The sequence below is a fragment of the Apodemus sylvaticus genome, chromosome 8 (assembly GCF_947179515.1).
Source record: "Apodemus sylvaticus chromosome 8, mApoSyl1.1, whole genome shotgun sequence".
NCBI lineage: Eukaryota > Metazoa > Chordata > Mammalia > Rodentia > Muridae > Apodemus > Apodemus sylvaticus.
In genome coordinates this window covers 47976345-47998982 of record NC_067479.1, presented here as the reverse complement: position 1 = coordinate 47998982, position 22638 = coordinate 47976345, and the positions used below count along the sequence as shown (strand labels likewise).

Here is a 22638-nt window from a genome sequence, read left to right as displayed (position 1 = left end):
CTGGGCTTTTGGAGCCATTTTTATTCAAACCACCAAAGGGCTTAAGAGACTTAGGGGGGGGGGGGGGAGGAGCAGGAAAGGGGAAATCATTTGGAATGTAAACAAAGAATATAGGAAATAAAACAATAAAAAATAAAGCACATACTCAAAAATAAACAAAAAACTTCATAAGCATCTTTAAAAAAAAGTGTAAGCTAAATAAAAACCCTTTCCTCCCCAACTTGTTTCTTGGTCATGTTTTGTGCAGGAATAGAAACCCCAAGACAGCACATATACAGAAATCTTCCTATATTGGCTTTTTCTTTTAAATTGGATTAAGTTTCTGTTATATGCCTGGTAAACCATGATCTTGGCATGGTAGTTCCGGGGATCCCAATGCCAAGCACAACCCCCCACCATCCAACCCCACACATCAGCTCTGGCTGAGGTATGGGAAGTTTAGGAAGTACCACGGGGCCTACAACTGACCACTCACATCTCAACTGCACATTCCCTGAACTCTCAGAACCACTAAATTATCTCCAAGGAAACAGTTAAAAAAAAAACTTTTAAAATAATTTTATTATCCATGTGTGTAGGTTTGTGCATGTGAGCAAGTGCTTACAGAGGCTGGATGAGGGAGTGCGCTCCCTGGCTGTGAGCCATCTGACTGCTGGAAACCACCCACAGTGGGTGCAAGGAACAGAACTTGGGCGTGTGTGTACTCTTGACTCCTGAGCCATCTCTCTGTACCACCCTCCACACCAATCCCTTTGGAGAGGCTGCTGTTGAAAGCAGTTTCCAGTGTAGTCAACTAGCATCTTTCTGAAAATGGCATCCTGCTGGTATTTAGATGAATTACTTACTTGCCAGAATATTTCATGACAAATGTCCATTAGGCAATTACATTGCCAATGGTGAAACCTTTCCCAATATTCCCCCTCCTCCTTCCCCCTGCCTCCATGTATATGCCCCTCCACCCAACACACTCCCATCTCCCCCTCCTCCGTTTCCCTTTTTTGGGGCCTCTGTTGAGCCTTTACCTGACCAAGGACCATTCCTCCCACTGATGCCCAACAAGGTCTTCCTCTGCCACATTTTTGGCTGGAACCATGTGTGCCCCTTGGTTAATGGTTCAATCCTTGGGAGTCTTGGGGCATCTGGGTGGCCGAAATCATTGTTCTTCCCATGGGGCTATAAACCCCTTCAGCTCCTCTGGAACATCCTCCAGCTCCTCCATTGGGGACTCCATGCCCAGTCCAATAGTTGATTGCTAGCATCTGCCTCTGTATTTGTAAGGTTCTGGCAGGGCCCCTCTGGAGACAACCATGGCATGCTCCTTTTGGTATGCACTTCTTGTCACCCATAAAAGTGTTGGGGTTTGGTGACTGTTTATAGGATGAATCCCCAGGCAGGGCAGTCTCTGGTTGGCCTTTACTTCAGTCTCTGCTCCACACATTATCTCCCTTATTGCTCCTGTATTTTGTTACCTTTCTTAGAGGAACCAAAGCACCCTAAGTTCTCCTTCTTCTTGAGCTTCCTGTGCTGGGCAAATTGTAACTTGTTTATTTTGAGCTTTTGGGCTAACATCCGCTTATTAATGAGTGCATACCATGTGTGTTCCTTTGTGATTGGGTTGCCTCGCTCAGGATGACACTTTCTAGTTCCATACATTTGCCTAAAAATTTCATGAATTCATTGTTTTTAATAGCTGAATGTACTAGTACTCCATTGTGTATATATACCATAGTTTCTGTATCCATTCCTCTGTTGAGGGACATCTGGGTTCTTTCCATCTTCTGGCTACTATAAATAAGGCAGCTATGAACATAGTGGAGCATGTGTCCTTATTACATGTAGGAGCATCTTCTGGGAATATGCCCAGGAGTGGTATAGCTGGGTCCGCAGGTAGTACTGTCTAATTTTCAGAGGAATCGCCAAACTGATTTCCAGAGTGGTTTTACCAGCTTGCAATCCCACCAGCAGTGGAGGAGTGTTCCTTTCCCCCCACATCCTCTCCAGCAACTGCTGTCCCTGAGTTTTTCATCTTAGCCATTCTCACCGGTATAAGGTGGAATCTCAGTGTTGTTTTCATTTGCATTTCCCTGATAACTAAGGATGCTGAACATTTCTTTAGGTGCTTTAGAGCCATTGAGTTTCCTCAGTTGAGGAGTCCCTGTTTAGCTCTGCACCCCATTTTTTAATAGGGTTATTTGACTCTCTGGAGACTAACTTCTTGAGTTCTTTGTATACACTGGATATTAGCCCTCTACTGGATGTAGGGTTGGTAAAGATCTTTTCCCAATCTGTTGGTTGCCGTTTTGTCCTATTGACAGTGTCCATTGCCTTACAGAAGCTTTGCAGTTTTATGAGGTCCCATTTGTCGATTCTTGTTCTTAGACCATAAGCCACTGGTGTTCTGTTCACAGATCCTTGATCTACTTGGACTTGAGCTTTGTACAAGAAGAATGGGTCGATTTGCATTTTTCTGCATGCAGATCTCCAGTTGATCCAGCACCATTTGCTAAAAATGCTGTTTTTCCACTGGATGTTTTTAGCTCCTTTGTCAAATATCAAGTGAAGGTACATGTGGGTTCTTTTCTGGGTCAATTCTATTCCATTGATCTCCTTGCCTGTCTACATACCAATACCAAAGTTTTTATCACTATTGCTCTGTAGTCAAGCTTGAGGTCAGGGATGGTGATTCCCCCAGAAGATCTTTTGTTGTGGAGAATAGTGTCTCACCATGTAGCCCTGGCTGGACTGGCCTCCAATTCAAAGATCCACCAGCCTGTTGTCTTAGTGCTGGGATAAAAGATGTGTACCACCATGCCTGGCCCTATTTCTATTCTTTTAAAACATCAAAGAATCCTATTTACTGTGGCACCAAAGCATATCTGGAAGTTGCTACTGATAATCACATTTTCTATAAACTTGAAAAGATTAAGATAATTGTTTCTACTTTTCCAAAAAAATATTTTTCTAATATGGACACATAAAAATAATAGATATAAACAAGCAACTATGTATGAAATAATTTATTGTAGCATTGCCTAGGTTGACATTATTTTACAATGATCTTTTTTTCCTCTTTGACAACTATGAATCTAAAGAAATAAAGGAAAACCACTTTACTTACAACTGTCTAAATAAAATCTTCTTTCTGGGTTTATATCAGATTTACAGACATACAGACACTGAGAAATAGTAATCCCATTATATGATATGTCAAAAAGTGCTCCCCCCAAATACTGTTCAACAACACTATGATTTAATAGTTTAATTGTATTTTGAGTTCTCATCTGAGAGATCTAAAAATCTCACTGAATGGTTGTCAGACAGATAGGGCTGTGTTTTAATTTTCACTCTGCCAAATCATCCTCCCTTGAAGAAAGTTTCTCAGGGTAAGCCACTGGCTGCGTCTCTAAGAACTCAACCAAGAAAGCACAATTCCTCCACAATGGTCTGTAAGACTAGAATAGATACACAATAAATTTAATGGTTAAATTAACCAGTCTTCACATTCTAAACCATCAACACAACACTGGTGTATCCTTATTCAACCATAAAGCATCACTTTTATGGCTAAGACAAAGGAAATAGTCATACAAGTTAAGGTAAAAAGGGAACAAATCACATTATCTACCAAAATGGAAAATATGGCTATTTTTTTAACATTCAGTTAACCCTTCAAAATAATCAACTAAACAAGAGGTCAAAACAGATTCTGAAACTAGGACCTAAAGAAAATAGTGTAAGATGGATGTTTTCACCTTAATCAGCAACTGAAGTGTATAATACAGAAGCAACAACACTCATAATTCAGGAGTGTAAGACTGTACTAAGTAAAAACAAGTAATTGTAGCAGATGTCTATGCAAATTGAAGGCCAGGCACAGCATAAAATAAACTTACACAATATTCCATTTAAAACTTCTATCCAAATATTTTATTTCATACCAGTTTAAAATGTACAGTGAAAAAGAAACCCTGACATGGATTCAGCTTTGAGTCTGTAGGAGCAACTTCCTACAAGGTTCAAATTTCGTTTGTTAAGAGCTTGTGGTCAGCTGTGAGGTTCAGTTCAGTGCTGAGCCCCAGGGCTTCGTCCGTAGCAGGCAGGAAAGCAGGGGTAAGTGGAAGGAGGTTGTGGCAGGTCTTCCTATACTCTTCATACTGGGAGCTACAGTTCCCAAAGCTGCCATCCAGGAGCGCCTCAGCAACCTTTATTAGAGTCTATTGACATAAGGAGAGAAGACCAATTGTAAAAAGATAAAGTAGCTTAGCTATTAGTCAACAGAAGACAACGTATCCCACAGTAAGACTGCAGCTGCTTCTTCCTACCTACAGTAAGTAATCATTTCAATTAAAGAATGTTCAATTCTACTCTGAGCTGGTCATGGAGGCACAGGCCCCTCTGATCCCAGCGCTCAGGAGGGTAAAATAGGATTCCAACCTCAAGTCCTGTGTACAAAGGCATGTACGGATGACCTAGGATGCGGTACTTACCTCATGCTTTGTTATTTCAGTTAACTCAAACTCAGCTATATAACAGGTATCACTTCCACATCCATAACTTGCCTGAAGTCACGCAGGTAATAACGGGCAGAGGCAAGATCTTATCTGCATTCAGGCTGAGCTCTTTGACCCACTTAAAACTATGTTGTACAGATATATGTTTTGTTAGATCCTGCAAGCTGTGAAGAATCTTACCTTCACATTTTTATTTTTTATAGTTTCATCCAACCGAGTGGCTGTAGCAATTGCTTTCTCTTGTCTTGACTTGTCCAGAAAATACATCATTTTAGCACCTGAAATCCAAGACATTATAAAGATGAGTAACTCCCAAGGCTACATTTCATCTGACTTACACTGACTATTCAAATGTGGCTTAAGTGTTTAATCAATCAGTGGCAGGCTAGAGCTGGCATCCACCAGCTTCAGGCAGCCAACTATGACACTTCTTCCCGATTTCTTCCTATTCTGAAACATCTCAGTGAACCTTTCGGTTACATTACGACTATGAATTACCACAGCAAACTGTCAGAAGAGAGGGTAAGAGCACTTGCTGCTCTTACAGTGGATTCAGGTTTGATTACCAGCACTATGGAGCACCTCAGAATCTGTTCCAGGGAATCAGACCCCCTCTTCTGGCCTCCAGACACTGCATACATGTGGATCAACATACATACAGGTAAATACCTATTACACACAACATTTTTTAAAAACTACATTATCAAAGTTTTTCCTTCACAGTTATTAAACACTTACTGAAAAAATACTAATTTGACCATTTCTGTGCTTGGAAACAATGTGATTCAAACTATGAACTCACAAGGCTATCCTATACCCTCAATCATTTCAGCTAGAAGTACTTTTAAACAGCATAGCACCTTAAAGTAAAGCATCTAAAGTGCAAATTATTGTCATGAAAGCATACATGCTCAAAGAAAGACCTTTCCATAATCATAAAGAAGGTAATTTTTAAAAGCTATTTAAAATAAAACTAAACCCAATCATATATGCCCTATAAATATGGTCTAGGTTCACAGTCCCATTGTATTCTTAATAATGTACATTATTTGGCAGTAATTTGTTAAGAATGTTATAACTTACAGTTACAAAATGTTTTTTTACTTTATGTTTTTTTCAGTTTTTTTATTGAAAAAGGAAGTAAAAACATTTTATGGTAAAATTGAAGATTTACATAGGAAATATTTCTGCCAAAATTGAAGAAATATATAGAAAACTGACATGAAAATTGACAATTTTCATGGAAAATTAAAGAGTAAAATAGTAGACAAAAAAGTTGCTAAATTAATTGAAAAAGTAGAAACATTTTATGATAGAATTGAAGATTTACATGGAAAATATTTCTGATAAAATTGTAGAAAAATATAGAATAACATGTTAAAATTGAAGATTATCATGGAAAATTACACAGGGTGGGCCTAAAAATATTTCTAAGTTGATTAAAAGTGGAATTTTAAACACTTTTTTATAAAACTGAAGATTTACATGGAAAATATCTCTGATAAAATTGAAGAAATATATAGAAAAACATGTTAAAACTGAAGATTATCATGGAAAATACAGATAAAACGGTAAGCCTAAAAATATTTCTAAGTTGACTGAAAGTGGATTTATAAACATTTTCTGATAAAATTGAAGTTTTACATGAAAAATATTTCTGTTAGCCAATGTCTTTTTATTGGGGGAATTGAGTCCATTGATGTTAAGAGGTATTAAGGAATAGTGATTGTTGCTTCCTGTTATTTTTGATATTTTTATGTTTGTGTGGGTATCTTCTTTTGGGTTTACTAAAAGATTACTTTCTTGCTTTTTCTAGGGTGTAGTTTTCCTCCTTGCATTGGTGTTTTCCATCTGTTATCCTTTGTAGGGCTGGATTTGTGGGAAGATACTGTGTAAATTTAGTTTTATCATGGAATATCTAAGTTTCTCCATCTATGGTTACTGAGAGTTTTGCTGGGTATAGTAGTCTGGCCTGGCATTTGTGTTCTCTTAGGGTCTGTATGAAGTCTGCCTAGGATCTTCTAGCTTTCATCATCTCAGGTGAGAAGTCTGGTGTGATTCTGATAGGTCTGCCTTTATAAGTTACTTGCCCTTTTTCCCTTACTGCTTTTGATATTCTTTGTTTAGTGCATCTGGTGTTTTGATTATTATGTGCATCTGGTGTTTTGTGCATCTGGTGTTTTGATTATTATTATATGGTTTGGTCCAGTCTGTTTGGAGTTCTGTAGGCCTCTTGTATGTTCATGAGCATCTCTTTCTTTAGGTTAGGGAAATTTTCTTCTATAATTTTGTTGAAGATATTTACTGGCCCTTTAAGATGGAAATCTTCTCTTCTATACCTAAAATCCTTAGGTTTGGTCTTCTCATGTGTCCTGGATTTCCTGGATGTTTGGGTTATAAGTTTTATGCATTTTGCATTTTCTTTGACTGTTGAGTAAAATTTTTCTATAGTATCTATGGCACATATGGCCATTTTCTATCTTTTGTATTCTGTTGTTGATGCTTGCATCTATGACTCCTGGATTCTTTCTAAGGTTTTCTATCTCCAGAAATGTCTCCCTTTGTGATTTCTTCACTGTTTCTACTTCCACTTTTAGATCCTGGATGGTTTTGTTCAGTTCCTTCACTTATTTGTGTTTTCCTGTAATTCTCTAAGGGATTTTGTGTTTCCTCTTTAAGGGCTTTTACTTGTTGACCCATGTTCTCCTGTATGTTTTTTTTCTCCTGTATTTCTTTAAGGGAGTTATTTATGTCCTTCTTGAAGCCCTCTATCAGCATCATGAGATATGATTTTAAATCCAACTCTTGCTTTTCCGGTGTGTTGGGGTATCCGGGACTTGCTGTGGTGGGAGAACTGGGTTCTGATGTTGCCAAGTAACCTTGGTTTCTGGCGGTAGGGTTCTTGTGCTTGCCTTTCACCACCTGGTTATCTCTGGTGTTAGTTGGTCTTGCTGTCTTTGGCTGGAGCTTGTCTGTACTGTGGACCTGTAAGCCTGTGTCTATACTCCTGGGACACCAACTCTCATTTGGCAAGGTCTGTGCACAGAAGGCTGTAGACCTGGCTCCCTGGTGTAAATGGTGCCTGGAAGGCTCCTGAAGCAGTTGTTCCACTGATTGTATGGCCTGTGCATTCCTAGCTGTCCCCTCCAGAGAGATATTGGAGAGAGCAGGCTGTGCACAGAAGGCTGTGGTGCCACCTCGCTCCCTGGTGCATATGGCGTCCCGAAGGCTCGTGTCCCAGCTGCTCCTTGACATTATGTTTTACTCTTATATGGTAGACTTTTTTCCTTAGAATTTCATTTATCTTTCAAAATAAATTTCTTACAATTATTAAAAAGAAATGTTTTCTATTATCCTGGTTTTCTAAAAATTATTACTTTCACCTAGTACTTTATATTTTTTTAATTATTTTAAAGATATGTATGTGTTTCTCTGTGTGGGGGCTTATGCATGTGAGTACAGGGAGCCAAAGAGGCCAGAGGTATTGAATTCCCCCTGGAGCTAGAGTGACCTGGTGCTGCTGCTGAGAGGTTGAAAGTCTAACTCAGAGCATCTGGAAGAGCAATGCATATATGCTCTTATCAGCCGTGCCACCTCTCCAGCCTGTCTTCTGTTCTTAAAGAGAAGTTCTGCTCTTTCCTGCCTAGAAATGTAATTTTTTATTAATGTAAGTATTTCTTCCAAGTATGTCAGAATGGAGACTTTTGCTTTAACACCAAAGTTCAGATTAAAATTATCCATCCATCCATCCATTTCTAATCTATGGCATACAGTAGAGCAGTTAATTTTGGTACATCCTTCATTTTGTCTTTAACTCCTTTTCCATCATCTTTCATCTAGTTTTCATTAATGCCGCCTTGGACATTTTAGGTGCTTTTCTAAGCTGCCTAAAATCCTTTCCATAACAAGACAGAATACAAATAACTTTTCAAGACAACACGTACATGTAGCACGACTAGGGATGCAGCACGGCTGGTGGACTGCTTGCCTCACTTGCATGAGGCTGGGCTCAATCCCCAGAACTGCATAACAGGATGTGGTGGCACCCAGTTATAATCTCAGTACTCAGGATGTAAAAGCAGTAAGAAGTTCTAGGTTATCCATGGCTTTAAATGGCCAACCAGAATGATATTAAACAATACATCAAAAAAAAAAAAAAAAACCTATCAAAAAGCATAAGAGCAATAAAGATTTGAGAAAAAAACCTTACTCATAATCCAAAGTCAATGTTAAAGTTTTGGTATAAACTTCCTTTCAGACTTTTCCCCAGGCACATTTTTATGCAGTTGAGATTTACTGTTTGCTAAGCATTACACATGTATTCTAAGAGTTATTTTTAACCAGGTAGGAGTAATCCCAACACTTAGGTCACAGCAGGAAGACTAAACCCAAACTTAGCTATTTACTAGGTTCAAAGCTAGCGTGGGCTACATGAGACCTTATCTCAAAACAAAACAAAAACAAAAGGCAACTTACTCACTAGTATTATAAACTGTGTGAATAAGCACTGCTTTAAATAACCACTTAGCATCCCACTCTATTTACTACTATTTCCTGTGTCTCTGAACATACATTTTAGTTTATTCTCTTTCCCCAAAAACTTACATCCACTTCAGTTGATATCTTTCCACTGAAAGCTTTCTTTGCTTGGAATGATTTGGTTTAAACCAGGGTCTGTGTATATAGCTGACTAAGGCTGGCCTCAAACTTACCATCCTCCTGCATCAGCATGTGGAGTCCCAGGGATTATAGGTGAAAACTACTACCCCTCAGTAGTAGTTGGATTAAGTTGCTTACAGAAGTGTGACTACAGAACCAAAAGATATGGGTAATGTGTAACTTTTTAAAAAATATTTTTATTTGTATTTTAAGTGTGTGTGTGTGTGTGTGTTTGGTGCACTTTAGAAGTCAGAAGAGAGCACTGGATCCCCTAGTGGAACTGGAGTTAAGGATGGTTGTGTGCTACCTTGTGGGGCTCTGAAAACTAAACTGGGGTCCTCTACAAGAGCAGCAGTATGCTTAACTGCTGAGCCATCTCCCCTGCCCCTAATGTGTAACAAATTGCTTTCCTAAGCGACTGTGCGAACCATACCCAGGAGTCCTGCTTAATATATACTCTATTCTCCTTTTTAACAAGAACACTCCGGTCAATTAAAACCTATGATTGGTCTTATGCTATTTTCCTTTTTCCTTTGGAAATTAATTAGACTGAGTACTTTTCCAAATACAAACCTGCAAGTAGATGCTGAAGAGAGGTAGCATTGTGTTTGAGAAAATCCTCATTAAAGCTGTGCAAGTCTTTGTTGACAAATATCTTCTTCATTTCTTGAGCTAGAACTTTGCTCACAATGTCTGGAAGATTACTGTGATTAGATACTACAAAACAAAAACATTTGGATTTGGTTTTCATCTGTACTTGGAGGGAGGACCAACTGAAAGATTTTTATACTTAGGGTTTTAAACTCTGTGTGTGTGTGTGTGTGTGTGTGTGTATTAAAATTACTCTATTACTCCTTTGGAATGTTAATAGTCTAGTAAAAAAAATGCACTAATTATATGCCCTACTGTTTAATTACAGGTACACCACCATTTGAGGATCAGGCAAGCATTTGGTTTGGCTAGATCTCTGCAGTCTCCTCCCGTCCAGATAAATGGAAGATGGCTTATATTTGCTTATCATAGTTGCATGCACATAAATATCTCCTTGAACTTACCTGATTTAGAAAATTTAACCAAGCATTCATGTAACCAAGGATTATTACTGTCAATAGCAAAGGCTCGTTTAACAGACTGCAACATTAGCAAAAACTTCCCTATGCCAGAAAAACAAAAGAGAAAAATGCAGTATGAGTATCTGTGTTATCTTCACTTAAATTCAACTTAAGAACTTAATTTTAAAAAAACATGTGTGAGAAAATTTTACATTAATTTGCAAAATCCAAGACAAGTTTTTGCTTTCTGAAGAAAAATTTTAAAATTTGTTTTCTTTGTTAGGTTTCTACTGCTGTGATAAAACACATGACCACATGCAACTTGGGGAGGAAAGGGTTTATTTCATCTTATAGCTGGAAGTTCATCATCCAGGGAAGTCAGAGAAGATCTCAAGACAGGAACGCCGAGGCTGAAACTGAGGCAGAGGCCACGGAGGAACTTTACTTACTGGGTTGTTCCTCCTGGTTTGCTCAGCCTGCTTTCTTATACCTTAAAGAACCACATCCAGCTGGACTCTTCTGGATCAATCAAGAAAATGCCCAGAGGCCAATCTGGTGAGGGCATTTTCTCAAGTGAGACTCCCTCCTCCCAAATGACTTCAGTCTGTGTTGACACAGAACCAGCCAGCACATGTAAACAACATGTATAATTATTCACACTATTCTCACACTAAATTTTATTGTAATATTTTAATACATTTTCCAGCAAATTTTTGAGCAGGAAAGTAAAAGGGAATTGAACCTTTGTGGAAAGTTGAAATAAAACTCTAAAAACCAAAAATTGATCTAAATCACAAAATTGGAATCTAACAGAATCAAAATTCTAACTGAAGCCTAGGAGTGTGTGGCACTGTGAAAAAGCATGTGCCCAGCACAAGTGAGGCTGAGGGTTCAGCCCCTATACCATGAAAAACAAAACAATTAACAGATATACACAAACCTCAATTCAGCTGGGCAGTGGTGGCACACTCCTTTAATCCCAGCACTTGGGAGGCAAAGGCAGGTGGATTTCTGAGTTCAAGGCCAGCCTGGTCTACAGAGTAAGTTCCAAGATAGCCAGGGATATACAGAGAAACCCTGTCTTGAAAAACAAACAAACAAACAAACAAACAAAAAACCAATTCAATTCAAAACAATGTGTTACCTTTTCTAAAATATATTTCAAAGGCCAGCAGGTGAGTATAAATGTTATCGGCAGCAAGGGTTTTTAGAGGAGTGAGGAACTTGACGGCTTCTTCTAATGGATTGTCAACCTATTTTGAAGCAGAAAGGAAAGCTTTTGTATTTAAAAAGCAAGTAACACAAGCCAAATTCCCCTCAAGTTTACACATACAGGCATATAACTATTTGAATACTTTCTTATGTAGCCAAACAAGCATGAAACATTTAAAAATTATCACCTATAAACCATTCAAAGAACATGGTCAGGAGATGGAGAGCAAGTTCAGCTGTTATGAGGACCCAGCTCCCAGCACCACAGTAGGTGGCTCACAACCACCTCTAACTCCAGCTCCAGAAGATCCAGTGCCCTCTACTGCACTCCATAAGCCACCTCATTACATACACACATAAACACATAAAAAATAAAATGCATCTTTTTTTTTAATAAAGGTACAGGACTAATAGTTTTCAAAATAGAAACAGCTACATTATTTTTGTAACTAAAAATCAAGGTAGTTTTATACAAACCAAAAACTATTTAAAATTATTCCACAGATTTTATAAAATTACACACCAAGTAGTGATAATGGCTTATATATTACAAATGTCAAAAATAAGTAGGAAAACATCATAGCGGGAAAAATGTAATAAAAAAATTTAATTTTTATTAGATTTATAACGAGTGAATCAAAGTTTAAAAATTCTTCTAAATCTGATCCCAAAATAACCATTTTGACAACATCTTAGAGATAAAGTACTGTTTTTAGAGCTAGACCATTGTCTTAATTGGAAAGAGACCAAGGCAACTCTTATACATAAAACATTTAACTGGGGCTGGCTTATACTTTCAGAAGTTCAGTCTATCATCATCATAGTGGGAAACATGGCAGGATCCAGGAAGACAAGGTGCCAGAGGAGCCAAGAATTTTGTATCTTGATCGAAAGGCAGCCAGGAGGAGACTCTCATTCCACACTGGGTGGAACCTGAGCATTACAGCCTCGAGGCCCACCCCCATAGTGACACACTTCCTACAACAAGACCTCCTAACATAGCCATTCCCTGGGCCAAGCACATTTATACCATCACAACAATTTATAGAGTAAGACATATTAAACCCATGATTCTAGACTTCATAGACTATTATACTGCTGCTACAAATTCCAAAAACTCCATGTCTTTTTAAAAACTACTTTCTTTCAGTTTTATAGATTATAAGCCCCACACTAGTCTGTTCATGGGGTTAAAATCAAAATGTCAGAGGACTGCATTCCCTTTCATGGGTTCTAGGAAAGAATCCAATTCCAGGCCTTTCTCTACTTCTAAAGGTGACCACATTCCTCTCTTTCTACTTTAAAAGCCAGCAACAGCACATTAAGTCATTCTCACAGTACATCACCCTATCCTGGTCTGCTTTTCTCCACCTAGGATAGGTCCTGTCTGACTATGCTGGGCCATATGGACATTTCAGACCAATCTCAACTGTCCCATCTCCTTTTTATTGAAAAGATTTTTCCCCCTCACATAATATATCCTGATTACAGATACCCTCCACCCTCTCTCCTCCCAGTTCCTCTTCTTCTCCACTCTATCTAGATCCACCCCTTTCTGTTCTCATTAGAAAAGAAACAGGCTTCTAAGGGATAATAATAAAATAGAATAGAATAAGATTACACAGAAAGAACACACTAGAACTGGACAAAACAAAGACAAGGAAAAGAGCAAAAACAGCAAACAGTCACGCAGTCAGGAAGCCATACTATACAAGAGCAAAGGACCTGCTTCAATGGCTGCATCTTAAAATCAGTTAATAGAGCCGGCAGTGTGGCACACGCCTTTAACCCCAGCACTTGGGAGGCAGAGGCAGGCGCATTTCTGAGTTCGAGGCCAGCCTGGTCTACAGAGTGAGTTCCAGGACAGCCAGGGCTACACAGAGAAACTCTGTCTGGAAAAACAAAAAACAAACAAACAAAAAAAGATCAGCTTATTAGAACTTTAAATTCCACTTGATGTCCTAATTTCCCTTTGCCATGTAGATATATTCTACAAATTAGAACATACCTTTAGATGACCCCATACTCTGACCTATAATATTTCTATATGTAATTAGCATTAGCCAGATTTTTGTATAGCCCATTGCATATAGAGCCCGGCACCACAGTGCTCTTATATGACTTGAAATATTCCAAGTAGCTTCTTTTTTATTAAAGCATTTAAATATATTACGGCCAGAACAGAATCAAATAGTATAAATTTTACCATTAAAAAAAAAGTTGTAGCCTCAACTCACCCTCTCTAGTTTTTCAGGAATAAGTTCTTCCTTATGACCACTGGTAACTTCTTCGTCGTCTTCTCTTTTTTTCTTCTGATTCTTCTGTTGCCGTTCCCTTTCTGCGTGCTTTCTCTCTTCTTCCTCCTTAGCCTTTTTCTGAGCTCTTCTTTGCTTGCTAAGCATTTTCTTCAGTTCTTTGGCTGACAGGTTTCCTATAAACATGCAAATGTGCAAAACGTGACTGTCACTTTTCATTTTGTGTCTTTTTAATAATATACACTATTACTATAGCTTTCTTTTGAGAGAAAATGGGAGGTAACTATGTAAAAGGTTTTAGAAACTATGCTTGTGACTAGCTAAACCATGACACACAAAAGGCAGTCAGTAAATGTTAGTTGCATTAATAAGTAAAATTTCAATTAAGCCCTGCCTCTTAACGTTATGTGTCAGCTTGAAACAGCCAACAATCACAAGACTGTGTAGATTAGCCTGGCTGTGGGAGTGTCTGTGGGAGACTGTCTTAGTGATGTGAAGTGAGGTGGGAAGTCAGTGGCCCTCTTCCCTGGGTCTGGATCCCACACTGATCAAAGAGAAGAAAGAGCTGTGAGCTGTGTATGCATTCACCCCTTGCTCTTGACTGGCTATGACCTGTTGTTTTAAGTTCCTGCTGCCTTGGTCTTCCCCTGCTATTATTATTCCCTGGAATTGTGAGTTAAAATAAGCCCTTTACCCATTAGCTGCCTTTGCCAGCATAATTTATGACAATAAGGAAACAAATAGAGTCACCCACACAATAGATAACAGGCAAATCACTTTATCCCCCCCCCCCCTCAGTTTCAAGTTGCAAAACAAGTACCAACTATGCTCTTGGAATGTTCCAGGGGTGAGAGAATGTATGTAATGAAACCTGAAGTTTCTGTCTACCACTATAGGCTTCTGTGTGGACACTGGGACTCCAGTGACTGACAAGCAATAAGGGCCATCTTACTTTCAGTAAAGCACATACAGAATCTGTAAGAACATGTATTTTTTCTGAGGTACCTGAAGCTTTAAAATTATGTAATCATTTAATTATACAAAAATGTATTTAATTATATGTAATTATAAAATTAAATATTCTAATTAACATTTATTAGTGTGTTTGTGGGAGTGTTAGAGAGGAGGCTGAGACTGAGGTGCACCCCCTTCTGCATGTATGAAGGTCAGGAGAATGGAATTGGTTTTCTTCTTTACCGGGGTTCCAGGAGTCAAACTCAGATCATGAGGCCTGTGCGGCAAGAGCTTATCTGCTGAGTTGTCTCACCAGCCCTCAAAAGCCTTTTCTTCAATTACCATTTATTGAAAATAAAGTAGCACACAGACATTTATACTCTTTCTAAACTGATGTTATTAAAAACAAAGCCAAAAGAGTCAGTGCTTGATTTGATGCTGTGGTACATACCTATATGGAGGCTCAGGCAGAAACATCAAGAATTGAGGGCAGCTGGGCAAAGACGGGGGAAGGAGGACACATGTAAGCCCACTCACTCGGTGGATGGAGATATATCAGCCAAAGAACATCAGCCCCCTCTTTATTTGAAGGATCTCTGGCTTTCCCCTAAAGTATCAATTAGCCAATACTGTCTTCACATGCATTTGACAACATGTCTTTGTTATTTTAGTTATACAAACGTTTGGAGTGAGGCAAGACAATTTGATCTAGTATACAGTATATGATTGATCAGGGTAGATAACATTTTTATCTCCTTAAACATGTGTTGATACACTTTTCTATGTAATACATTAATATCTGATAATATTCTTAAGTTTAGTATTCTTTTCAAATCTTTTCATTACCTGAATCTATGTCTTGTTGTTTGCTGTCATTGGTTAAAGGGTTATCATGTAATTTCAAATATATTTCGATAGCTGATCTAGCAGCCTTGAAATAAAAAGTATGTCTTCTGAGAGTGTCTTCTAATCTCAAGAGGTCAACATAAGCACGGAGGGTCATCTTTCTCATGCAGTATGTATGGAAGTCAAACTGATCATCGGTTATCTCAAGAAAATGCTTAAAAACAAAACCACAAGATTATCCCTTACATTTATATCAATAACTTTACCTTTTAAAAGAAAACTATATAAGAAAGAAACACTATGAAAGTCTCCAGAACAATACAGTCAGTTTCACCTGGTTGCATCCAACTTACAGTGTCATTTTTTACAGCTGCAAAACTCTGGACACACCTGATCTCAACTTAACAGGCTCTTCTATAATCCACCCTACCTCCTGACATTGTAATTTGTGATGATACTCTATGTTCACAAGAGAAGTATCAGGTTATGTTTTAACCCTCAAAATTGATTGTTAATATAGTTTACCTCGTACTCCAATAAAAAACAGCAAGTCAGAGCTAAACACAACCCTGAAACTAACTGCATGCAGGTTCACACTAAATGTTTACAAACCTGCCTCATCTACTCCTCCCTGTGCTCTTGTGAGGGCAAGACTCACCATCTTTAAGCCTCCTTCCTGCAGAGTGTAACACATAACACAGTACCTACCAACTGGAAGGAAGGAGCTTATCAGGCACACGTCTTTGATTTCTAGTGCCTTAATTATTTAATCTAAGCTAGGAATAAATCTATATAGCAGTTTCTTAAGGTTACTGATCAAGCAACACATTTTAAAGTTTATTCTCATTAGTAAAGTGCTATTACAAAGACAGCATTATAACTTTTTCTTAGTGAAGACGTTCCCATTAACGTATGCATATTCAATATTCTTGTATCTTAAGTCTTTGTAATAACAAAAATAGTAACTTCTTCCTAAGAAGTAAGTTCAACACTTTCATCTGATTTCTAAATGACTCACTGCCCCAACCCCAAAGCTTAAGCAATAACTGCTTTTATGAAAAGAAGAAAATCCACCTCCAATATGTACACAAAACAATTTCATGGTTTAGTTTTGACCCCTACATGTATTTGTACCCCTGCTTCCCCACTCTACTCATATAGAAAATGAAGTACTCCACAGTCCCTCAGAGGCGGGGTGCTGAGGTGGGCTAGTAACTTTGTAGAGGACACATTATAGCAATTATTCCTGGCCACTTGATACTTTTAGTTATCTTGGTAATTAGAAACATGCTATATATACAGAATCACACTAAATACCTAAGAGTTTAAGAAAAGAATTCTAAAAAGAATAAAAGTGTAACAGTGGATGAGTAACAGGAAAAAACAAATGTTTCATATTAGTTCACTTATTAGAAAATCATGTTTTAATGATATATTTGAAAATTAAATTTTCAGAAATAAATTAGTAAGTAATGACATCAATTTATTTTTTTAAAAATCAAAGGCTAACATACTTCCTAATGGTGTTAGTGCTTCTTCTTAATGTAGACCAGGTTGACATGAGAGTAACACACTGAAATCCAACACAGTTGGCTAAGGGAAAGAGCAAGGCTATATCAATGGAACACGGTAAGATGAAAACATCTAAGGGACTGAACAACATTATTCAAGTTGAGAAACACATGAGGGAGGGATGACAAGCTTCAAAAGATATTTCTAGTAATGTCAGTGACATGGATTTTAAGTCACATTCAGAAGGAATCTGAACCCACAACCACTTAACCCACCTCTCTGTCAGTAACAGCCCACAGGCTGCCTCTCTCCAGTTGATGTCATCCATAACCTGGGTGACCAGCTTAGCCCGGTTTACCAGAAATCTTCCCAATTTTTCCAGTGAATACACTGTGTCTTGGAACCACTCAACCACAGGCAAACCTGGGTGTTTACTTACTCTATATAGCTTTTGATTGTTTAAAAACATCTTTAGAAGCTAGATAAAATCAGAAAAAGTAGACTACTACAGCTATGGTTTGTTGATATTTTGCTTTGGAATAAACAGGGGTACTACAGAATACTACATAAGCAACTAAATAAATAATCTTAACCCCTTTCTCCCCTTGCCTGGCAGCCACTGTTGGCAGATGGTCAAAATTAGGCTTGACCAAAAACTTTGAAGCTAGCACTGAGTACATAGCAAGACCCTCTCTCAACAAAACAAAAAACAGAAAAAGATGAGCTTGATGTAAGACTAGTTGACAAGGACTTAGGAAAGCGCCATCAGAACTTCAGACTCTGACTTGATTCAGGGACTGGGTGATGCCCTCTTCCAGCCCTCCCCTGTCTGTTATGTTTCTGAATCCTTGACTGAGACAATTAAGACTTTCAACAGAGTAAACAACAAAGTGTCTGCTCTTAAAAATTGTGAAATGCTCCTGGGCATATACCCAGAGGATTCCCCAGCATGTAATAAGGATACGTGCTCCACTATGTTCATAGCAGCCCTATTTATAATAGCCAGAAGCTGGAAAGAACCCAGGTATCCCTCAACAGAAGAATGGACGCAAAAAAATGTGGTATATATACACAATGGAGTATAATTCAGCCATTAGAAACAATGAATTCATGAAATTCTTAGGCAAATGGATGGAGCTAGAGAACATCATACTAAGTGAAGTAACCCAGTCTCAAAAGATCAATCATGGTATGCACTCACTAATAAGTGGATATTAGCCTAGAAAACTGGAATACCCAAAACATAATCCACACATCAAATGAGGTACAAGAAGAACGTAGGAGTGGCCCCTTGTTCTGGAAAGACTCAGTGTAGCAGTATAAGACAAAACCAGAACAGAAGTGGGAAGGGGTAGGTGGGAGAACAGGGGAAGGGAAGGGGGCTTATGGGACTTTTGGGGACTGGGGAGCCAGAAAAGGGGGATATCATTTGAAATGTAAATAAAAAATATATCGAATAAAAAAAAAAAAGGAAAAAAATTGTGAAATGGGGAGGCGGCATGACTGGGAGGAGTGGAGGGAGGGGAAACCGCAGTCAGGATGTACTGCGCAAAGAGGAGGATGGATGGGTGGATAGATGGATGAATGGGTGGGTGGGTGGATGGGTGGATAGATAGATGGATGAATGGATGGATGGATGGGTGTTGTTGGGTGGGTGGATGAATGAAAGGATGGATGTGTGGATAGGATAGATTGGATGGATGATTGGCTGGCTGGCTGGCTGGCTGATGGATGGATGGATGGATGGATGGATGGATGGGTGGGTGGGTGGGTGGGTGGGTGTACTGGCTGGTTTTGTGTGTCAACTTGACACAGGCTGGAGTTATCACAGAGAAAGGAGCTTCAGTTGGGGAAGTGCCTCCATTAGATCCAACTGTGGGGCATTTTCTCAATTAATGATCAAGGGGGGAGGGCCCCTTGTGGGTGGTACCACCTTTGGGCTGGTATTCTTGGGTTCTATAAGAGAGCAGCTTAAGCAAGCCAGGGGAAGCAAGCCAGTAAGAAACAACCCTCCATGGCCTCTGCATCAGCTCCTGCTTCCTGACCTGCTTGAGTTCCAGTCCTGACTTCCTTTAGTGATGAACTGCAACATGGAAGTGTAAGCTCAATAAACCCTTTCCTCCCCAACTTGCTTCTTGGTCATGATGTGTGTGCAGGAATAGAAACCCTGACTAAGACAATGGGTGTTGTTTGGTGGGTGGGTAGATGGATGGATGAATGGATGGATGGATGTGTGTGTATAGATAGGATTGGATGGATGAATAGGCAGATAGATGGATAGTTAGATATAGATATAGATAGACAGATAGGTAGATAGACAGAAAGAAAAATCCTTTTGTTGTAAAGAATTTGTGATTATAAAGCCTGTGAAAACTTAAAAAAGATGTATGTCTTATTCAGCCAGAAATCCTAGAGTAAATAAACAGTAAGAAATAATATAATATTATATGCAATATATATTGCCCTGACCCAATTATAAGCCAGCACACTAAAAAGAGATCCCAGTCAATATTTAAACACAAAACAGCTGTTTTGTTTTTTAAAAAACTTAAGCATCAGATTGGACTGGGCCACATGACCTTTACATATAATCATAAAATCCACTGAGAGGGCCAAAATGAAGACAGAAAAGGTACTATGGACCATTCCAGAATGCTAAAATTTCAACTCCAATTTCTAAGAAGTCAAAACAGTATGTGAAAGCCAAAACTGCTTTTAATGAGAGAGTCCTTGATTGAAATTGTTAAAGCACAAATACTTGTCCCTTATTCTTAGCTTAACTTCTATTTAAAAGATAAAATGCAAAATTTTATTTGCGATCGGTATTAATTTCCTTATTAAAATATAAGAAGCTAGGTATAAATTAACTTATGAAGTAGTTATATATCATGTTTGAAAGATGGGTGTGGTGGTGCATGCCTTAAATCTCAGCACTCAAGAGGCAGAGGCAGTGAGATATCTGAGTATGAGGCTAACATGGTCTACATGAAAGTTAGGAAAACATGCATAGTGAAACCCTGTCTCAAAAAAAAGAAAATCATCTTTGAATTTATACTTGTGCACATGTGGGCATATGGGCATTCTTGAAGATGCACAGATGTCTGTTTTCAGGTGCCTTTGACTCAGTGTTTCTCACTGGCCAGAAATCTGTCATGTTGGTCAGGCTAACAGATCCAGTAGCTTCCAGAGATCCACCTGTCTCTGCAACCCATTCCATCACTGCTGGGATTATAGGAGCACATCATTCTACCATACTTTCCCCATGGATTCAGAGGATCCAAACTCACGACCTTACACTAGCAAGGCAAGTGCTGTGTGTGTGTGTGTGTACTTTTCTCTGGGGGTTCATGTAGAGATATTAAAGGGAGGAGCTTCCTCAACTGTCCCCCCTGTGTGTGTGTGTGTGTACTTTTCTCTGGGGGTTCATGTAGAAATATTAAAGGGAGGAGCTTCCTCAACTGTCCCCCCACTGGGTTGTTGAGACAAGGTCACTCACTGTCGTCGCTGGAGCTCACTTTCGGCTAGACTACCTAGCTAGGAAGCCCCAGGGGTCTGTCTGCCTCATCCTCTCGGATGTGTGCCTCTATGCCTGGTTTTGCTGTTTGTTTGTTCCTGTGTCCGTGCTGGATATTTGAACTCAGACCTTATGCATGTACAACAGGTACCTTAACCACTAAGCCATCTCCCCAGCACACCAGCCTGAAATTTATACTCTTAAGTCTTTTCCAATGACATTAGTAATTATTAATTTTATTAGAAATCTGTCATTAAGTATTTAATGGACTTATTAAACTAAACACATTTCTAGATATATGTAGAATATGCATGTTATTCATGAGTTAAGCATTTTTATTTTTAATATTAAAATAATCATCACAAGTGACATGAGAAGTGGCACTTTTCTTATGTTTCAGATTTTTCACAGAGTGAAATCCAATAGCAAACTCTGAATAAAGATAGTTATATTTTTAAATAAAAATAATTATGCCACATGACCAGAAGGTATTGATTTCTACATTTTAATCTCTGGTAATTAACATAACCTTTTCCTTCAAATATACTTTAATTAATTATTAAAGAAATCAATTAAATTATTTTTTGAACTAGAAGTTATTTAAGAATTTTATTCATGTTACCCAGCGAAAGTCACTATAAACTTAATGACACAGTTACAGAAGATATATTCAACATAATTTGGCAATATATGAAATACTGAATATCATAAAGCAACACAGGAATTAATATTAAGAAGAATGGGACTTAAGTCACAAAGGTTCCAACTATAACAAGCCTACGAACATTTAAATTAAACTTCTACAGAAAAATAAATATGTCTCTAGTTGCATCCTTGTTCAAAGTACTAATCTGTAAATGCTCAGTAAAGAGCAACATCCCAGCCGGGCAGTGGTGGCACACAACTTTAATCCCAGCACTTGGGAGGCAGAGGCAGGCGGATTTCTGAGTTTGAGGCCAGCCTGGTCTACAGAGTGAGTTCCAGAACAGCCAGGGCTACACAGAGAAACCCTGTCTCAAAAAAACCAAACCAAAACAAAACAAAAGAGCCACATCCCATTGACAATGGGCACATGAAATGTCCTTAACAAGCAGGAGGCTTTTTAACTGGCAGACTCTAGGGAGCACTGACACAAAGTACTAATAGTCAGTATTTTCCCCTGCTAGCTTCTGCTCGTCTTTGTGTTATTGTTTGTATTCACATTTGTATATGATGGCATGTATGTACCATGGCACATATGTGGAAATCAGAGGGTAACCTGTGTTCTCACATTCCACTTCCTTTTGTTTTGCTGGTTCATTCCCCTTTATGTATTTTATGTGTGTGTGTTTTGCCTGCATGTATGCCTGTGCAGCATGTGCATGTGTGGTGTTCATGAAGGTCAGAAGATGGCACCAGATACCCTAGACTTAGATAGGAAGAAAGCACCATGTGGCGCTGGGCATCAAACACCGGTCACATCTCTCCAGCCCCTAGGCCTTTTTTTTAAGGCTCTCTCTTGCTGTCAGTGTCTCTCTTGCTGTCTGTGTCTCTCTTGCTGTCTGTGTCTCTCTTGCTTTCTGTGTCTCTTTTGCTGTCTGTCCAGGCTAGCTGGCCCCACAAGTTCCACAGGACTTTCCAGTCTCCACTTCCTATCCACTTCCCAACTCACCACAGGGGTTTCTGACACACACCACCATGTTCAGGTGTCAGGGATCCCAGGGATCTATATTCAAGTCAACAGGCTTGTACAACAAGCAATTTATACACCAATCCATCTCCTGTCCCTTTTTTGTTATGACAACATCTCACTATGTCACCTAGGTTGCCGTTGAAAACCATTTGCAACTCAGGCTAGCTTCAAACTTATGATCCTCCCGAGTTCGGCCTGCACCACCAGTCCTAATTCTGTCCTACAATTTCACCACAGAAATAGGTACCTGATTTAAACTACAATGTTTGGATATTTAACATATAATCCAAGAGGCTTATAATCCTCAAAGGGAAAATGCGAAGTCTTTCCCCTAGATATACAAAGGGCAAGAAAAACAAAAACAAAAAACAAAGCAAACTTTGGTGATTTCTATAAAGGTTCTAGTATAATCCTAGTTCCACTTCCCATGGAAAGCCACCCCCTAAGACAG

At 38.8% G+C, this 22638-nt stretch overlaps 1 protein-coding gene across 3 annotated transcripts in view; it reads right to left on the bottom strand.

Annotated features, from left to right (window-relative positions):
* Window positions 1-3899: 3899 nt before the first annotated feature.
* The window catches only part of Naa16 (N-alpha-acetyltransferase 16, NatA auxiliary subunit), a 61150-nt gene continuing 42411 nt past the window's right edge, over window positions 3900-22638 (bottom strand). The window contains exons 14-20 of one of the 3 annotated variants that reach the window (XM_052190857.1): window positions 15490-15703; window positions 13672-13865; window positions 11367-11475; window positions 10226-10324; window positions 9744-9887; window positions 4692-4789; window positions 3900-4214 (exon numbers count right to left, since the gene is read on the bottom strand). In XM_052190857.1, the coding sequence (XP_052046817.1) occupies window positions 4017-4214; window positions 4692-4789; window positions 9744-9887; window positions 10226-10324; window positions 11367-11475; window positions 13672-13865; window positions 15490-15703 (1056 nt within the window). In that variant the 3' untranslated portion in view covers window positions 3900-4016. Of the gene's footprint in view, window positions 4215-4691; window positions 4790-9743; window positions 9888-10225; window positions 10325-11366; window positions 11476-13671; window positions 13866-15489; window positions 15704-22638 lie in introns of those variants that run through there. The other 2 variants (XM_052190858.1, XR_007979222.1) reach the window with 2 other exon arrangements.